Here is a 17,505-nt window from a genome sequence, read left to right on the forward strand (position 1 = left end):
TGTGCATGTGCCCAGGAGTGTGTGCATGTGCCCAGGAGGGGCTGGGCTGGATCTTAAGGCAGAGCAATTCTTGTTTTTGTAATGAATCATCACATTGCATTGCTTTCCCCACTGTCTGTCGTTGCACTCCAGCCAGCAGTGGAGAGGTGTTCCCCAGAGTTCACTCCAGCCAGCAGTGGAGAGGTGTTCCCAGAGGTGTTGCCAGAATGAGCTGTCATTTTTAAAAATCGACCTTGGACATTCTGATTGGCGTAAGGTGAAATTTCCAAGCAGTTTTGATCTGCATTTCCAGATGAGTAAGGATGTTGACTATTTCTTTAAATTTTTCTCAGCCATTTGAGTTTCCTCTTCTGAGAATTCTGTTTAGATCTATACCCCATTTTTAAATGATATTTTTCTCTTTTGTTTTCTTGATGTCCAGTTTTATGAGTTCTTTATATATTTTGGATATTAACTCTCTGTAGGATACATACTTGGTAAAAATCTTTCCCGATTCTGTAGCCTGCCACGTCATCCAACTGATGGTGTCCTTTGCCATACGGAAACTTTACAGTTTCACAAGGTTTCATTTATTAATTGGTGCTCTTAGTACCTGTGCTAACGGTGTTCTGTTGAGAAAGTCTTTTCCCATGCAGTGAGCCCAAAACTATGCTCCACTTTCTCTTCAGTCAGATTCAGTGTCTCCCGTCTTATGTGAGGTCTTTGATCCATTTGGAGTTGAGTTTTGTGTAGGATGATAAGAATGGGTCTATTTATATTCTTCTGCATGCAGACATCCAGTTTGAACCAGTACCATTTATTGAAGATGCAATCTTTTTCCTAGAGTGTATTTCTGGCTTCCTTACCAAAATTCAGGAGTCCATAGGTCTGTGGACCTTTTTTCTTTTGATTGTATTTAACTAATCAATATGTCTATTTTGTGCTAATACAATGCTTCATTACTATTACCATTGCTCATTAGTACAATTTGTGATTAGGGATGGTAGTACCTCTAGCAGTTATTTTTGTTTGTTCTGTTTTTTTTTTTTTTTATCACTCAGGAGTGTTTTTAGCTATTCTGAGTTTCTTGTGTTTCAATATAAGTTGAACGTTGTCCTTTCAAGTTCTGTAAAGAATTGTGTTGGAATTTGATGAGGATTTCATTGAATCTATAGATTGCTTTTGGCAGGATAACCATTTTTCCTTTATTAACCTTCTGATCCATGAACAAGAGAGAGCTTTTCCGTCTTCTGATATCTTCTCTAATGTCTTAAAATTTTTATCACTCACTCTCTCTCTCTCTCTCTCTCTCTCTCTCTCTGTGTGTGTGTGTGTTTGGCTTTATTGTGAAAGGTGTTATTTCTCAGTCCTTTTGTCTTTTGTATAGAGGAGGGTAATGATTTCTGTGAGTTAATTTTGTATCTTGTTACTTTTTTGGAATTGTTTAGAATTGTTTATCATCTATAGGAATTTCCTGGTGGAATTCTTAGGGTCACTTACGCATACTATCATATCATCTGCAAACAAATGTACACCGACTGCTTCTTTGGATCCCTTCAATATCCTTGAGTTGTCTTATTGCTCTAGCTAAAACTTCAAGTACCATACTGACTAGGTATGGAGAAAGCCAACAATCTTGTTTCCTATTTTAGTGGAATTCCTTTGAGTTTGTTTCAATTTGAGTTGAGGTTAGCTATAATGGGCTTGCTGTAAATTGCCTCTATTGTTGCTATGGTGTGGGTTTTTCCTCTCTTTTTACTAGCTGGTCTATTGTTATTTATTCCTTGTGCTTTCTTCAGGTTTCCTTCTAATGCCTTCTGTAGAGATGCATTTATGATTAATTGTGGATGTTTTTCTTTCTCCATCTATCGTGATTGAACATTTTTCTGGGAATAGTAGTTGGGCTGGCATCTATGGTCTATTAGAGTTTGTAGAACATCTGTCTAGGCCATTCTGATTTTTAGAGTCTCCATTGTGCAGACAGGTCTTATTTTAATGGGTCTATCTTTATACGTAATATGGTCTTTTTCCTTTGCACCTTTTAATATTCTTTCTTTGTTCTGTATATTTAGTTTTTTGATTATTATGCGCTGGTTGAGTCTATTTGGTGTCCTGTTAACTTCTTATACCTTGAGAGGCACCTCTGGGTTGGAGGGATGGGTCAACCATTAAAGGCTAGGCTCATAAGCAAAAATATAAGAGAGGCGCCTCCTTCTTTAGGTTAGGGAAATTTTCTTCTATGATTTTTGTTAAAAATATTTTCTGTGCCTTTGGCCTGGGTTTCGTTTCCATCCCCTATTACTATTATTTATAGATGTGTTCTCTTGATAGTTTCCAGGATGCTTTGTTTCTGAGTGTTTTTCCTTTAGATTTAGCAGTTACTTTGACTGAGGTATCTATTACTTCTACCTTGGCTTCAGTGCCTGAGAGTCCTCCCTATCTGTCATGTACTCTGTTGGTTTCTATTTCTGTTTGCCTTCCTAACGTTTTCATTTTCAGCTTTATTTCAATTGGTTTTCTTTAGTGATTCTATTTCTTTGTTAACTTTTTTCATGTCTTGAACTGGTTTTATCGTTTATTCCACGGATTGCTTGTGTTTTCATGTATTTCATTAAGCAACAAATTTGTTTTCTCCTTTTAAGGTCGTTGAACATATAAACAATAGCTATTTTGAAGTCCCTGTCTTGTGCTTGAGCTATATTGAGTTTCTCATGTCATCACACCCTACCTCCAATTCCTGGGGGCTCTGCTTTCCTCCTTCCTGTGGACCGTTCTGACACCCTCCTTAGTCCATCTCCACTCCCTCCTGTGGATTGTGGTGGAGACATGCTGCCCTGCCTTTTTTTAAAAAAAGAGATTTATTTTATTTAATATTTTACGCATAAGAGTACATAGTAGCTGTACAGATGGTTGTGAGCCACCATGTGGTTGCTGGGATTTGAACTCAGGACCTTTGGAAGAGCAGTCAGTGCTCTTTTTTTTTTTTTTTTTAACTCCTCCCATGGGTATTTTGTTCCCCCTTTTAAGGGCTGGCTCATCCTTTTATTTATTTATTTATTTTTTCTTTTTTGGTTTATTGAGACAGGGTTTCTCTGTATAGCTCTGGCTGTCCTGGAACTCACTTTGTAGACCAGGCTGGCCTTAAACTCAGAAATCCACCTTCCTCTGCCTCCTGAGTGCTGGGATTAAAGGCATGTGCCACCACACCCTGTGCAGTCAGTGCTCTTAACCGCTGAGTCATCTCTCCAGCCCCTGTTGCTCTGCCTTTAATGATTGTGTCATTTCACTGGGGATCTGGAATTGGATATGATTGTGATTCTAGGTTTTGATACCTGGTCTTACATTGGTTGAGTGAATGTTTCTTTCTTTGGTTTCTCTTGGGGATCTGCTATCTGGATCTCAGAAAAGGGTTGTGAATGTGGATGTCCTGGCTGGGAGTCTCCCTGAGTCGCTGCCACATGTGACCACTGGTCATCCTGGGTAGAACTTGTTTCTAGGTACTGGGGACTGACAGGAGGGAGTGGAGATGGACTAAGGAGGGTGTCAGAACGGTCCACAGGAAGGAGGAAAGGAGAGCCCCCAGGAATTGGAGGTAGGGTGTGATGACAGGTTCCTGCAAGTGATCTGCTACAGGGATAGGCATGAGACTGGGAAATTTGCAGTCGAGAACTCTACAGAGGAATTCTGACCACTGGGAAGCTATACAAAAATACAGCAATAGAGCATATTCTCTTACATGAGCTGTATGCATGCATGCATATATGTATGCATGTATGTATGTATGTATGTATGTATGTATGTATTTAAAGTTATATGTCTCTGTGTGCACATGAGTGCAGATACCTGCAGAAGCCAGAGGTACCGTATCATTTGGAAAGGGAGTTACAGGCAGTTGTGAGCCACCTTATGTGGATGTTGGAATTTGAACTCAGATCTTCTGAAAAGGCCTCAGGTGCTTTTTAACTCTCTGGCCCTTGGTGTGAATACATTCACGTTTCTTCTCTCCATTTGGTGTGAGATTTGACCATGCCATATGCCGTCATAGTTTGTTTCTTTTTATTGATGAACAGTAGCTCACTGAGTGATCACATTAGTTCTGAGACAGTCTCATTCGTGGCCTAGGCTGGCCTACAACTTGCCGTCCTGCTGCCTCAGTTTCTCAAGTGTGGGGTGACAGGTGTGTCTTACCAAACCCCCTGGAAACATTGTTTTTTCATCTGTTTATCTGTTAGCAGGCATTGGGTTCTATCTAGCTTCTGATTGCTGTGACTAGGTGACAGAGACATAAACTTTGTGTGTGAGTATTTTTATACAAATGTATTATTATGTTTTCATTTACCTTAAATACTTAGGCATGGAATTGATAAGTCGAAGGCTAGACACAGATTAAACTTTACAAGAAATTCGAAGAGTTACCTGAAGCAACGTTTTTGATGGTAGGACACCACGGGTTTACTTGCTCAGAGGTCAGGCAATGGTCTTAGACAAGCCAGTCTTTCTCTTTGGACCTCAGTTTTCTGAGTGGAGAATGAATGGGCGAGTTAGATGCTCTTAGTTCTAGTCAGCACAGGGAGCCTGCTTTTGCTAAAAGCCACGTGAATCTACAACCTGCCACGTGCTTTCTTCAGGCGTTGAAGGACCTGACCCACAAGGTCACTGATGGAGGCCTTCTGTAGTCAGGAAGGCGCAGCAGTCTTCCGGAATCAGTGCCATGTGGTGGTAAATACAGTGTTAATGACCATTATAGTGTAGAGAGGCCTTTGCCCCGTGGTGGCCACATTTCTTTCACATGAACAGTGACTTTGGAGTATACTTTGCACCCGGGGAAACTCTCTAGCCTCTTACTTTCTCAAGAAGTGGAAGGCGATAGAATGTGACTCAGGATGAGTCAAGACAGAGAGTCTGACCTGGGAGCCGGGACATCTGCTGGCTCAAGCTCAGAGAAACAGGCCTTGGGAAGGTTTCCACGAAGTCTTCCATGAGCAAGGAGACCCTGACTTGTGGTGGGATCCACAGCCCATATTAAATTGTTTTCTCTACTCTTTCTGAGAGCCATCTCGACCCATCTCCTTTCTTCTATTAACATTTGTGAGAAGCTCCTTGTTTAACGTATCCACCCAAACTAACTTGAAGCTGGACGGCTGAGTAGCAGACCCTTCTCCAACGATAGAATTACTCCAAGTTAAAGATTTTAGCGTTCTTCATTTTGGATCATTATGAGATTCACCATTCACTAGATGAAGTCAGTTTGGAAGAGGAGGTTCTTTGCCTCAGTCTTAGATCTCGTGTTTTATGCTGCTATGCCTATGTGTACATGGGCATGTATTTTTAAGGGCTTTAAAATATTTGCTTGTATACAGTCCCATTTGTGTTGATTTTTGTGTGTTCTTAACTTAAATATGAGGCTAATTCTCAGGCTGTTGGTTGCTGTACCTGTCACACAAGAGTTTTCTATTTTTTAAAATAATTAGCTACATAGTAAGATTCCATTGAGTGAACATGCCATATATGCACACATATGTGTCTCTGTATATCTCTGCATGTATACCAGTGCTTTATAGATAGACATTTATGCCACATCATATAATTTTCAGTTCAGAATAGTCCCATAATAAATATATTTAAATATAGATCATTTCCCCTTTTAGCAGCCTATATATATATATTATGCTATAAAAATTTTAGAGATGCATGGCTGGATCAAATGATGTATACATAATTATTTCATTAAGAGTAATTTTAGGCTCATAGTAAAATGGAGTAGAAAGTACAGAGCGTTCCTATAACACCCTAACCCAAACACACCCAACTTCACACTGGATCGGAACACTCATCATGGATGATAACCTCCTTATTAACCAAAGTCCATAGTTTATATTAGGGTTCACTATCTGTGAAGTACATTCTACGTGTTTTGCCAAGTGCATGATAATGTATCTCTATACTAGACATACAGTCTAATTTCACTCTTTTATACACCCCATGTCCCTTTCTCTCTGCTGGAAGCCTCCTGGACTCCCTGTTGTCTTCCGAGCTTCGTCCTGTCCCCCGGTGACACAACTGCAGATGCGTACATGTACCCTTTCCAGATCGGCTTTCCCATGGATTACTGTGCATTAAAATTAATTGACTCATTAATTAAAATGTGAGACAAGCTCTTTCTGTGTAGCTTGACTGCTTTGGAGTTTGCTAGGTAGGCCAGGCTGGCCTCAAGATCACAGAGATCCACCTGCCTCTGTCTCCAGAGTGCTGGGATTAAAGGCATGTGCCATCAAGCCTGGCTAAAGTAACATTTTCATTTATTTAGTGTGTGTGTGTGTGTGTGTGTGTGTGTGTGTGTGTGCGCGTGTGTGTGCACATGTGCTATGGTACACATGTGGCGGTCAGAAGACAACTTTCAGGAGCTGGCTTTCTGCTTCCACCATGTGGGCCCTGAGCATCAAACGCAGGTTGTTAGGCTTAACAGCAAGCCCCTCTTACCCACAGAGCCATCTTGATGGCCTGCTATATAATTTAAGATTTCTCTGTTTTCTCTAATATTTAAATAGCACTCTATCACATGAATGTACTGCAGTTTGCTTATTTATTCACCTATTGAAGAACAACAACTAGGTAGCTTTGAACCTGGCGGTTATAAAGAAAGAAAGCTGCTATAAATATCTATATGCAGCTTTCCCTTTTTTTCTGTCAGTCCTGAGGATCAGGCTCAAAGGCTCATGGCCCCGTGGCAAGAATTGTACCACCGAGCCACATCCCAGTCTTGAGCAGGAAAACATAGCCAACTTATTTATTTGTTTTTTAATTTTAATTTTAATTTATGTTATGTATATCAGTGCCACATGTGTTCAGGAGCCTACAAAGGCCAGAGAAGACCAGAGTTACAGTAGTTGCAAACTACCATGTGGGCTGGGGATTGAACCCAGGTCCTTCTGTTAAAGCAAGACGTGCTCTAATTGCTGAGCCATTTTTCAGCCCCAGGACTTCTTTTTTATTTTATTTATTTATTTATTTATTTACTTATTTAAATACCAAGAGACTGACTGTTGGTTTCTATGGTAAGACTGTGTTTAACCATTTAAGAAACAGTCACAGTTTCATTTGAAGTAGCTGCACCATTCTTAAAGAGATTTATTTATCTTAGTTTCTGTGTATGGGTGTTTGGCAAGCCTGTTTGTCTGTGCACCACGTGTATAACTGGTACACCCAGAGCCTAGAGCTGTCAGATCCCCTGAAATTGGGGTCATGGATCATAGTGGTCATGGCCACTATGTAGATGCTGGGAACCAAACCCTGGTCCTCTACAGGAGCAACAAGTGCTCTTAACCGCTGAACCATCTCTCTGGGCTCCCATTTTGTATTTCTACTAGCAATTAATGAATACCACGTATCCACAGCCTTGCTAGCATCTAATATTTTCAGCAGTATTTGATCACCTGCCGGCCATCCTAAAAGGTGAGCAGAGGGATTCGTTGCTCTGTTTGCTGTTTTCTGATGACAGGGTGGGATCTCTTTTGCATACGCTTATTGGCCACTGTTTGTATTTTTGGTGAAGCAGCTCTGCAGACCTTTCCACCACCTCTTCCTCACGCTGCTGACCTAATGGGTTTAAAGAGATCTCTGTGCCTTTAGAATCCTTGATTACTTTAGTATTTTTTATTTCTGTGTATGTCTCTCTGCGTGTATGCCATGGCTCAAGACCTGAAGGTGTCAGATCCCTTGGAGCTGGAGTTATAGCCAGCACAGAGCTTCCTGATAGAAGGTAGGCTCCCTGCAATAGCAGTATGTGCTCTTCAGCACCGAGCCACCTCCCCAGGCCTCAGTGTCACGTGTAAAACAAACCTATGTATGTAGGGACGCTGCCTGCTGTTTCTTTCTGTCCACAGATGCTCTGGACTTATGGTTGGCACCAACTTCTGCTCTGGCTACAGAGCTGAGTGTATGCTTCTCACAATGCACTACAAGGTTAAGAAGGAGTTCCCATGCCTACACAGAGTAACCTCTCAGTGAGGTTCCGATTTGTAGTCATCTTATTAGAGTTTGGTGGCTTTTGTACACTTGCCTGCCGTGCTATTTGTGTTTCATTTTATATGAATGAAATTCTTAACTTTTATTCCTTTTATTATGGCATTGGGCCCTATAGTTGACTTGAATGGGAGGATTGTAAATGGACAAATCCAGTGACTGGAATTCTCTCTCTCTCTCTCTCTCTCTCTCTCTCTCTCTCTCTCTCTCTCTCTCTCTCTCTCCCTCCCTCCCTTCCTCCCCCATCTCTCATGTGTATGTCCCTGACTCTGTCTGTCTGTCTGTCTGTCTGTCTGTCTGTCTGTCTGTCTGTCTGTCTGTCTGTCTGTATCTGTGTGTATGTCTCTCTGTGTGTGTCTGTCTGCCTACCTGCCTGTTTGTCTGTCTCTCCCTTTTTCTCAGTGCTAGGTATCAAACCCAGGGCCTTGAACATGCCAGGTAAGCTAAAACCTGTCTCTCTACACACTTCAGTTTGAACCCATTTATGGCCAGTTTCCTCTGTGACTCAAGTTCTTGCATTTTAATTAATCCTGCTTCCACGCTTTGGCTGATATTCTGGTTCTTCTGTATTTGACACTGAACATGGTTTCGCTCAATGTGAACCATTTCCTCCTCTACCAGGGTTACTGTTTGGGGAAACCCTGCTCTCCTTAGTCATCAGCATCTTGAATTCATGCCTAATGGGATTGTGAGCTAACACAGACTTGCTCATCTCTGTAAGCATTTTGGAACTCACTCTATTTCAGTTGAACTGCCATTGCTACAATTGGCTAACTCTCTTCTCCCAGTATCTGATGTCTCAAATGCTCTACATGATGTGAAACAGTTAAGATATGGAGCATCCTTCCCAACTCTCGGTTCACACAATTTCAGTTTTCTTCACCCACCATCTATCATGTATCTTCCATTACCACATTTATCTACCCCTTCCATCAATTCTGTCTGTCTGTCTGTCATTCACACATCTATTCATTTACCTACCATTTTCTGGCTTCTCTTTTTTCTCTATTGGTGTCAAGGATTGAAGTCAGTGCCCCCCCCCCCCACTAAGCCTGTCCTTTACCACAGTTACAGGGACTGCTTTATTAAAAACGACGATTAGAATACTTCCGTAGTCATGCTCATAGCTGAGTCAATCACAACAAATCAAAAGATGGACGCTAAGTGCTGATAAATAAAGGAAGGGATAAACAAAGTGTGAGCTATACATACAGCAAGCATCATTCATCTTTAGAAAGAAAGAATGTCATGACAAATATTATAATGTGACTGAACCTGGGGGACTTTGTATTAAGTAAAACAAACCAGACACAAACAACAAGTACTATAGAGTCTATTTATATCAAGTATCTGGAATACTCAAATTCATCCAGTCAGAAAGGAGAATCCTGGTGCCAGGAGCAACAGAGGCAGATGAGGCAGGGACAGGTTGGGCTGTGTATCACTTTAATGTTACTATAATGAGTGCCAGGGCAACAGAGGCAGATGAGGCAGGGAGGGTGGGGCCGTGTATCACTTTAATGTTACTGTAACGATGGCAGCTGCACTGAGCTGGAGGGAGTTTCACAATGTTTACAGAGATGAGTAATTCTGTGTTAGTTCATGGTCACAATTGGCAGCAATCAATCAAAGGACTGTGCACCAGAACTCTGGGGTGTTGCTAGTCAGAAGGAAGAGAATTTCCCCAAATAAGAACACTGGTAAAGAAGGAGGTAACTCAAGTTGATGAAACCATGTTCAGTATCAAGCATGTCAGAACACTAGCCAGAAAAGTAAAAATCATGTCAAGGAACATCCAGGAACTTGAGCCACAGGGGATTCTGGGTCCGTAGGGCAGAGAGTACTGTACACTTCTAGAAGAATGAAGATAAAGGAACTGCAAGGCTGTGGAGCTTTGCCCTGAATAGACCCCAGGGTTGAGGTAAAGAGACTGAGCTGTGGGAAGAAAGGAGTTCTGCAGAACATTTTGGCGAGGTAGCACAGCACAAACAGAAGCCTGTGTCTAAAACTTGTTAAGATGTCAAATATTGTGCTTTTGTTTTTAGTGACAGGAAAACTGTAATAAGATTTATGTATAAAACAAGTATTTGTTGACTTTTAAGAGTTGTCAAGGCCTTGTGGAGTACGCAAGGAAGACAGAGCAGAGAGCAAAAGAAGCAAAGCCTGCTTTGGTGGAGCTGCCGTTTGAACAGGGGGAGGCAGCAATCAAAGAAACGAGAAACTCATGTTTTGTTGTGAGTGCCGTGGAAGTCATGGATAAAGTGGGGTGGGATCGGCTTATTTATTTATTTATTTATTCAATGTATATGAGTATACTACTGCTCTCTTCAGACACACCAGAAGAGGGCATCTGATCCTATTACAGATGGTTGTGAGCCACCGTGTGATTGCTGGGAATTGAACTCAGGACCTCTGGAAAAACAGTCAGTGCTCTTCACCACTGAGCCATCTCTCCAGTCCTCTTTTTCATTGTTTAAGTAGATGGTGATGTATAATGTTGCTTTCATCATCCGTAGTCTATAGACACTTATTTTGCTTTAATTTACTTAATTTTTTTTCTGTGTATGGGTGTTAAGCCTGCAGGTATGTCTGCACCATGTGAGTGCCTGCTTGGTACCTTCAGAGGTCAGAAGAGGGCATCAGGTCCCCTGGAACTGGAGTTATGGATGGTTGTGAGCAGCCATGTAGGTTGCTGGGAATCAAACTCTGGAAGAGCAGCCAGTTCTCTTTGCCAGGAAGCTTTGCTCCAGCTTTACTGGTGGGTCTTTTTTTTTTTTTTTTTTTTTTTTTTTTTTTGAGATTTATTTATTATTTATTAAGTACTCTGTAGCTGTCTTCAGATGCACCAGAAGAGGGCGTCATATCTCATTACGGATGGTTGTGAGCCACCATGTGGTTGCTGGGATTTGAACTCAGGACCTTCAGAAGAGCAGTCGGTGCTCTTAACCACTGAGCCATCTCTCCAGCCCTTACTGGTGGGTCTTAACTCTGCCATCTGAGCATCTGCTGATCAGATCCTCTCTTCTAGAAAACAGACCTGACCACTGTGTGGGTATAATTTTAGGGAGTTAGTGGGTGTTTGAAGCTCATCTCTGAGGGGACTAAGGGTTAAGGTTAGGAATCTGGCTTTATTGGTTCCCTTCAGTTTATGGAGTGGATCCCAGCATGCTTCACTTACTGCACACGGTCCTCTGTGATCCTTTGCCTGCCCATGTCTCTGTCCCATCTCCTGCTGTTGTGTCCAGCCATGCAGACCACAGGTACTTCCAGTTCCCAAACAGGCTTTCCCGCCTTCCCTCCAGCCATGCTCTTTTAGGGACTCCTACTGATCCTTGGTCGCTGTCCCTTCCCCTCTCATCACTCACCACCTTCTGCAAAGGGACTGGGTCAGACTTACTTCACAGCCAGAGCATCTTTCCCATTGTGACTGTCTACATCATTTGTATCATTCGTTCTCTTAGGTAACATTTACTGAGAACTACTGTGTGTTAGTCCCAGGCCTGGGCACAGTGAAGGACAAAAGACATTGGCACTATTTTCACAAAGCTTATGGGAGATTACAGATATTAAATATATATAGTTATATAAACATAAATTAAAATTCATACACATGTAGGAAGGATGGAAATAAGGATTTCTTGGATAGCTTTTGGGCTAGGGGTGGAGGCAAATCAGGAACCCCCTTGGAAGAAACTTAAACTGAGCCGAGAAGGTGGTGACAGTGGCTGGTGAGGAGGAAGGGCCCTGCACAGTGACCAGTGACCAGCGTGCAGGTACCACATGCAAACAATCCTTGGTTGACCAGAGCAGAGCCACCAAGCCATTCAAGTTTGTCTGATGCGGAGTAGACATAATGAGTGTTTAAGTGAGTGAGCGAGAGAGGGTTTCCATGTACGGTTTCTGGGATTTGATGCCATATGGGGCAGAGAGGGAGTTCCTTTGATGATGAAATGAATTCTCTGTTTCATTCAGCTCAAGTGGGGTGCTGAACTGTGAACGCAATGCAAGGAGTTGCAAAGAAGCTGGGGAGAAATGATCTAGGTAGAAAGGGTTTTCGTTTTTGTTTGTTGTTTGTTTGTTGTTTTTGTTTGTTTGTTTGTTGTTTTTGTTTGTTTTACCTTCAGGTATATGCCTTGTGCGTTATTTTTTTTAAAATTTATTTGAAGTAAAATCCACACACTGTAAACTAACCATTGTGAAATGTACAACTTGTAGGTAGCTCACATACCCAAACGCTGTGTAGCCCCCTCCTCTAATTCCAAAACCTTCTATCATTCCCAAGGGATGCTCCCAAGTGCCTACCAAGCACTGCATGGATTTAGGTTCTCTGAAAGTGGAGGCTGCTAGTTAACCTGTTCTCTTTGCACTGCTGTTGTTTAGGACAACGTTTATCTGGCATTTGTTAAAGATGCAAACAACTCTCCAATCCCACACTCAGCTTAAATGTACCATCTTGGTCATTTAAATGTACAGTTCAGAAAATTAATTATATTCAAAGTGCAGCACTACTACCTTACAGTTCACAATTGTGCCCACCACTGAGTCCCACAGCTCAGCGCCCATTGAACAGTAACTTTTGGGTTAAAGGTGTAGGACAATGATAGAGTGCTCTCCTCCATGTGCCAGGCCCTGGGTTTGATCCTCTGAAGCATTAAATCGCCTTAATACCTCCCCACTCCCTGTAACTCCTTGTCTTATCTAAGTGAAAATGCTCAGGGAGTTTATTAATTTTAACTATTAGTAGTTATTGTCAGCGTGTGTGTGCATGAACAATCCATGTGTAGGTGCATGAGTTAAGGCACAGCACTGACTCATTGAGACCGAGGTTAGTTTGTGGGCTCAGTTCTCTCTTTCCACTTTTCTGTGGGATCTGGACCTAGAATGCAGGTTGTAAGGGTTCTGAAGTAAATGCTTTTCCCCACTGAGCCGTCTCAGTGGCCAGAAGCTACATTCTCTTTTTAAATTTTTAAAAAATTTCTCATAGAATATAATGTGGGTAGATACTATCTGCTGCCTGTTTCCACCCTGAACTCCTCCTAGAACCCTCACCCCCCTCCCAACTTCATCATTCCTTTTCTTTTTTTCCCTTTTCCTTCAAAACAACTCACTCAGGCTAATTAGAGATGGCTGCATGCATATGAATGTAGGATCCCATTCACTGGGGCACGGCAAGCCACACTGATGAAAAAAAATGGCTCTTCCTTTCTGTGTAGAGAGGGTGGCTGTGGAGAGCTTAGCCTAAATGAGACAGTTTTCACACACACACACACACACACACACACACACACAGAGAGAGAGAGAGAGAGAGAGAGAGAGAGAGAGAGAGAGAGAGAGAGAGAGAGAGAGAGAGAGAGAGAGAGAGAGAGAGACTCAGCTCAGGGAATATCATGGAGAGGGGTCAGAAAGGCAATAGATGTTCTCTTTCCTTTAGTTATCATGAGCAGCCTGGGTCCTCAGCTAGGGGCAGAGCCTTCTAGGGGCGGAGCCTTGAGAGACCCTTCATTTTCCATGCTGAAGTGTTGTTGACTGGCTTGGTTTTATGCAGGCAGCTGCAGTTGCTCCAGCATATTCAGAGGGTGTCACTGCACATCATTTTCAATGTTTTGGTAAAAATTTCAATTTCTTATGATCTTTATGAATCCATAGTATTCCTCAAGCTTGGTGTGTGTGTGTGTGTGTGTGTGTGTGTATGTGTGTGTGTGATAAAGTTGTCCCATTGAGGCTGAACACACCAGCTACTTTTTCTCTCCACTTTGACAAGTTCTAAGTCTCTGTATTAACTGTCATCTGAGGAATAAGAGGCTTCTGTGAGGAGTGAGAGATGCTCTAGTCTATGGGTATAAAAACATGTGTTTAGAAGGCAGTGTGACACTACATCCCTTTAGCAAAGGGTAGCAGCATCTATGACTTCCAGGTGATGGAGTCTCGGTCAGGTTTACAGTACCAGCATGAGTTGCCTCCTGCAGAATAGACCTTCATTCCGATTAGAACGTGTTGGTTACTCCAAGATCATCCATGCAATCATTATACCAGCGGGCGTTCCTTCGCAGCTGGTCATTACTGTAGCTCACAGGGTTCACATCCAGGTAAGATGCTCGATGGCTTTTCTCCCCGGCAGCCTATGTAGCACCTCCTGGCATTATGAAATCTGTCCACCAGGGAGGGTGTCATCAGGTCAGTAGCAGCTTGATTTCTCCATGTCCTGTGATCAAAGTGTGTGGTGTCTTGGGTAACCAAGAACAACAACAATAGCCTGTATTGTTTTGGGGGGTCTCGGGGGGGGGGCAGCTGTGGTGATTTCTGGAGCCAGGACCTGCAGGCTGGTGTGTGTCTTTCAGAGAGCCGATCTCTCCAGGGTTGTGTGACAATGAACTCTTTTACTTTATCTTTCTCTCACTCCAAGCTCTGAGTTGGCAACAAACCAAAAAGTATTCTAATTTCTACTTGTATTTCTCATAATTAATGGCTCACTTACATGCCCCAAACCTACAGACAACTGGGATCAACTGCCAAATGGGAATAATGTTGGAGAGGGATGGAGGGCTGCTGGCCTGGAGGTGGCCTGCGAATCAGGACTAGCGCATCAGTGCTCCTTGATTTGACCCGTCCTGTCCTCTCTGTCCTAGTAATGATTTAATATATACAGGGACATTAATTAAATGCTAGATTGGCCACTTTCCATTTGAAGGAGCTTGGGACAATTTATTTAATCTTTTGAGTCTCAGTGCCCATGAGATGGGAAAACAAAGATGGTCGTCGTGAAAACAGAAGCTGTACCACTTATGCCGAAGTCATGCCTGTCTCTGTGTGGGCAAGGGCATACCTGAGAAGCCCTCATCTTTGAGCCCAGATAAAATGAGCATGATGAAGATAAACGTTAAGCCCGTTCTTGAGCGCTCTGACATGCTTTCGATGCACGAGTCCTCCTTCTTAGGTGCTTTCTTGTTCACTTGTAAGTGAGGAAGGCAAAGCCCTGCCTAGTTAGGTAGCGAGTTCAGAGGCTTCTCTTGTTAGAGAAACCGGAATTCTATGTGCCGATTACTAGCCAGTGCTGTGCTCAGTGTGTTGTGTGGCTGGTGGCATCGAGGGAGGACCCTTTACAACAATGGTTACGGTTCCCTTTCCTGGTTTTAGAAATTACTGTCCAGCGGTTGAAACTCTCATTCCTGGGAGGCACAGCAGGGGATCATATTGAGGCTAGGCTGAGGATAGCAGGCTTTTGATATGCAAGTTTCGGGGACTTGTCTACAGTGAAGGGAGAAGAGACTGAGAGCCAGGCCCTTAGGAGCCCAGGAGACTCAGAATTGATTCTAGGGCCTTTAATAAAAGAGAACGGCTAGCGAAGTCCTGCCAATTTGACTGAAGAGGAAATGGGCAGGGACAGAGCAGCGACTGGCTTGAGGCCCTGAGGCCCAGGCTTCTGACTTCCAGCTGTGAATTCTTGCATTTTTTTTTTTTTTTTTTCTTGCTACCTCCTCCCCCATGCCTTGGAGGCTGAGGCAGTGTTGGAAGAAAAGCTCAAGGGAAGGAAGGTAGGCTAGGGGTGTTGCAGATGCTCCATGCTTCTTCTCTAAAGCTAGTCTGGGACTTGGTTTCTACAAGTCCTGAAGGGCGGGCGCTCTGCACGGGTCTAGGCTGCAGGGCCAGCGCTGCTGTGGGCTCACTGTGTGACTGTGGGCCAGTCACGCTTTCTCTGTTGGTCATTTTTGTTCTGAGCCTGGGCTTCTGGTTCAGGCACCTGTCTGAATGCCCAGGGTGTCATGAGCGCCTTGGTCGAGATTCTCTGGCATTTTCTCGTCTGTGTGCTCCACTTCACTTTTTTGATTCAGGGTCTTACTATCTAAACATAGCCCAGCCTCCAGTCAGCATCCCCTTGTCTCTGTCTCCTGAGCATTGTGTTCACTGGGATATGCTACGGCAACTAGACATCTCTCACACTTTAAACTGGTTTCGGAGCACATTACAAGTTGTCCCTTGCTCTCTGAGGGAGGGGACTTGGTTCCAGGATCCAGTTAATATTGAAAGTCAAATCTTTTTGCATACAATGACATAACTACATAGACACACATATAACCTACACGTCTTCTCATGTGCTTTAAATCATCCCTAGGTTACTTGTAACACCACTGCGCGCAAGCTATGGAACATCACCATACTGTATTGCTTACAGAATCACAAGGGAAATAGCTTGTACAAGTTCAGTACACAACTATTTCCATGCATGGTTGGTTGAATCATTTCAGTGAAGACACAGGACAAAGAAATGGCTGCAATGGGACCCCTTCTTCCAGGCTGCGGGTGGTTACCGTTCTCTCTGTGCTCCCACAGTGGGTACCTCGCACAGCTGTGCTCTTACGGGAGGAACTGCATTGTTTCTAGGGATCGCATGCTGTAGAGAAGTCAGGAATGGGTGTCTGTGATGCCTGTGGTCAAGAGATTTGAACTGAGTTTTCCCCCAGCACCGTCCAGCAATCTCATCCTCCTGAAAATTTCTCCAGGAGACCGAGAACTTGGCTGAGTTCTCTGAAAAGTCCTGCACTCCTCTTTCACAGGGACAGCAGTCCACAGCGATGCCAGGTCTGCTTCAAAAGCACCTGCCGTAGATGGGCCCCAGCCTATAGATGCTCGGCTCCAGATGCCTCTGGTCCGTCTGTGTAGCTACTCCTTTTCTGCCTCACGTGGGACTCCGTGGCAGGTCAGGCGTGGCAACTGTGCGAGGTGCCCACTGCGGGAGCACAGAAGACTTTTGTGCCAGGCAGTCACCACCCCTTAGCAGGCCCCTCCCTGCTCACAGAACAGACTTTACCTGCCGGCCAGGCGCCCAGGCGCCCGCAGTCTCTCTTGAGCTTTGCTGATTCCTCTTAAGGCACTGCACACCTAGGAGCTGCTTCCCGACGGTGCGGTGCAGCGCAGCAGCACAGGGGCCCAGCGTTCCTGCCGCGCAGCCCCACTGTTGCGGGTCCCCTCCCTCGGGGCTGATCATTAACTTAAAAGCAGTATAAGGAGTGAGTGGCCCCGGTGAGCCTGTGAGCCGGGAGGGACTCGTCGCCACCGCCATGGACAGTAGCACCTTGAGCCCCGCGGTTACTGCCACCGATGCACCCATCGCGTCCTACGAGCGCATTCGCAATGCGGCTGACATCTCAGTCATCGTCATCTACTTCGTGGTGGTGATGGCTGTCGGGCTGTGGGTATGTGCGGGTCCTGGGCACGGGCTGGAGAGGCCAGGGCGACTGTGTGGCATAAGAGGGCACACAAAGTTGCCATGAATTCCCTGAGCCACAACGAGGCAGGATGGGCTTACAGTGGAGATGTCCCGGGAACGCTGGGGAAGAGTTCAGGGCACAGGAGGCCTGTGTGTAGGAAGGTAGAGGATGCCCAAGGGAGCCTGTCAGGAAGGCCACGGAAGATCCTGAGCTAAGGGGGAAAGCAGAGGATCACAGAGACTAGGATAAAATGTGAGGGACAGGAAATGCAACGTGGATCAACATTATCTGACCTCCT

At 44.0% G+C, this 17,505-nt stretch overlaps 1 protein-coding gene across 1 annotated transcript in view; it reads left to right on the plus strand.

The window, feature by feature from the left end:
* The first annotated feature begins 16,864 nt into the window (after positions 1 to 16,864).
* Slc5a1 (solute carrier family 5 member 1) overlaps positions 16,865 to 17,505 on the plus strand; it is a 69,599-nt gene continuing 68,958 nt past the window's right edge. Inside the window, exon 1 of the mRNA XM_021210850.2 lies at positions 16,865 to 17,192. Coding sequence (XP_021066509.1) covers positions 17,058 to 17,192 — 135 coding nt within the window. The 5' untranslated portion in view covers positions 16,865 to 17,057. The remainder of the gene's footprint in view (positions 17,193 to 17,505) is intronic.

Source organism: Mus pahari, chromosome 13, assembly GCF_900095145.1.
Source record: "Mus pahari chromosome 13, PAHARI_EIJ_v1.1, whole genome shotgun sequence".
NCBI lineage: Eukaryota > Metazoa > Chordata > Mammalia > Rodentia > Muridae > Mus > Mus pahari.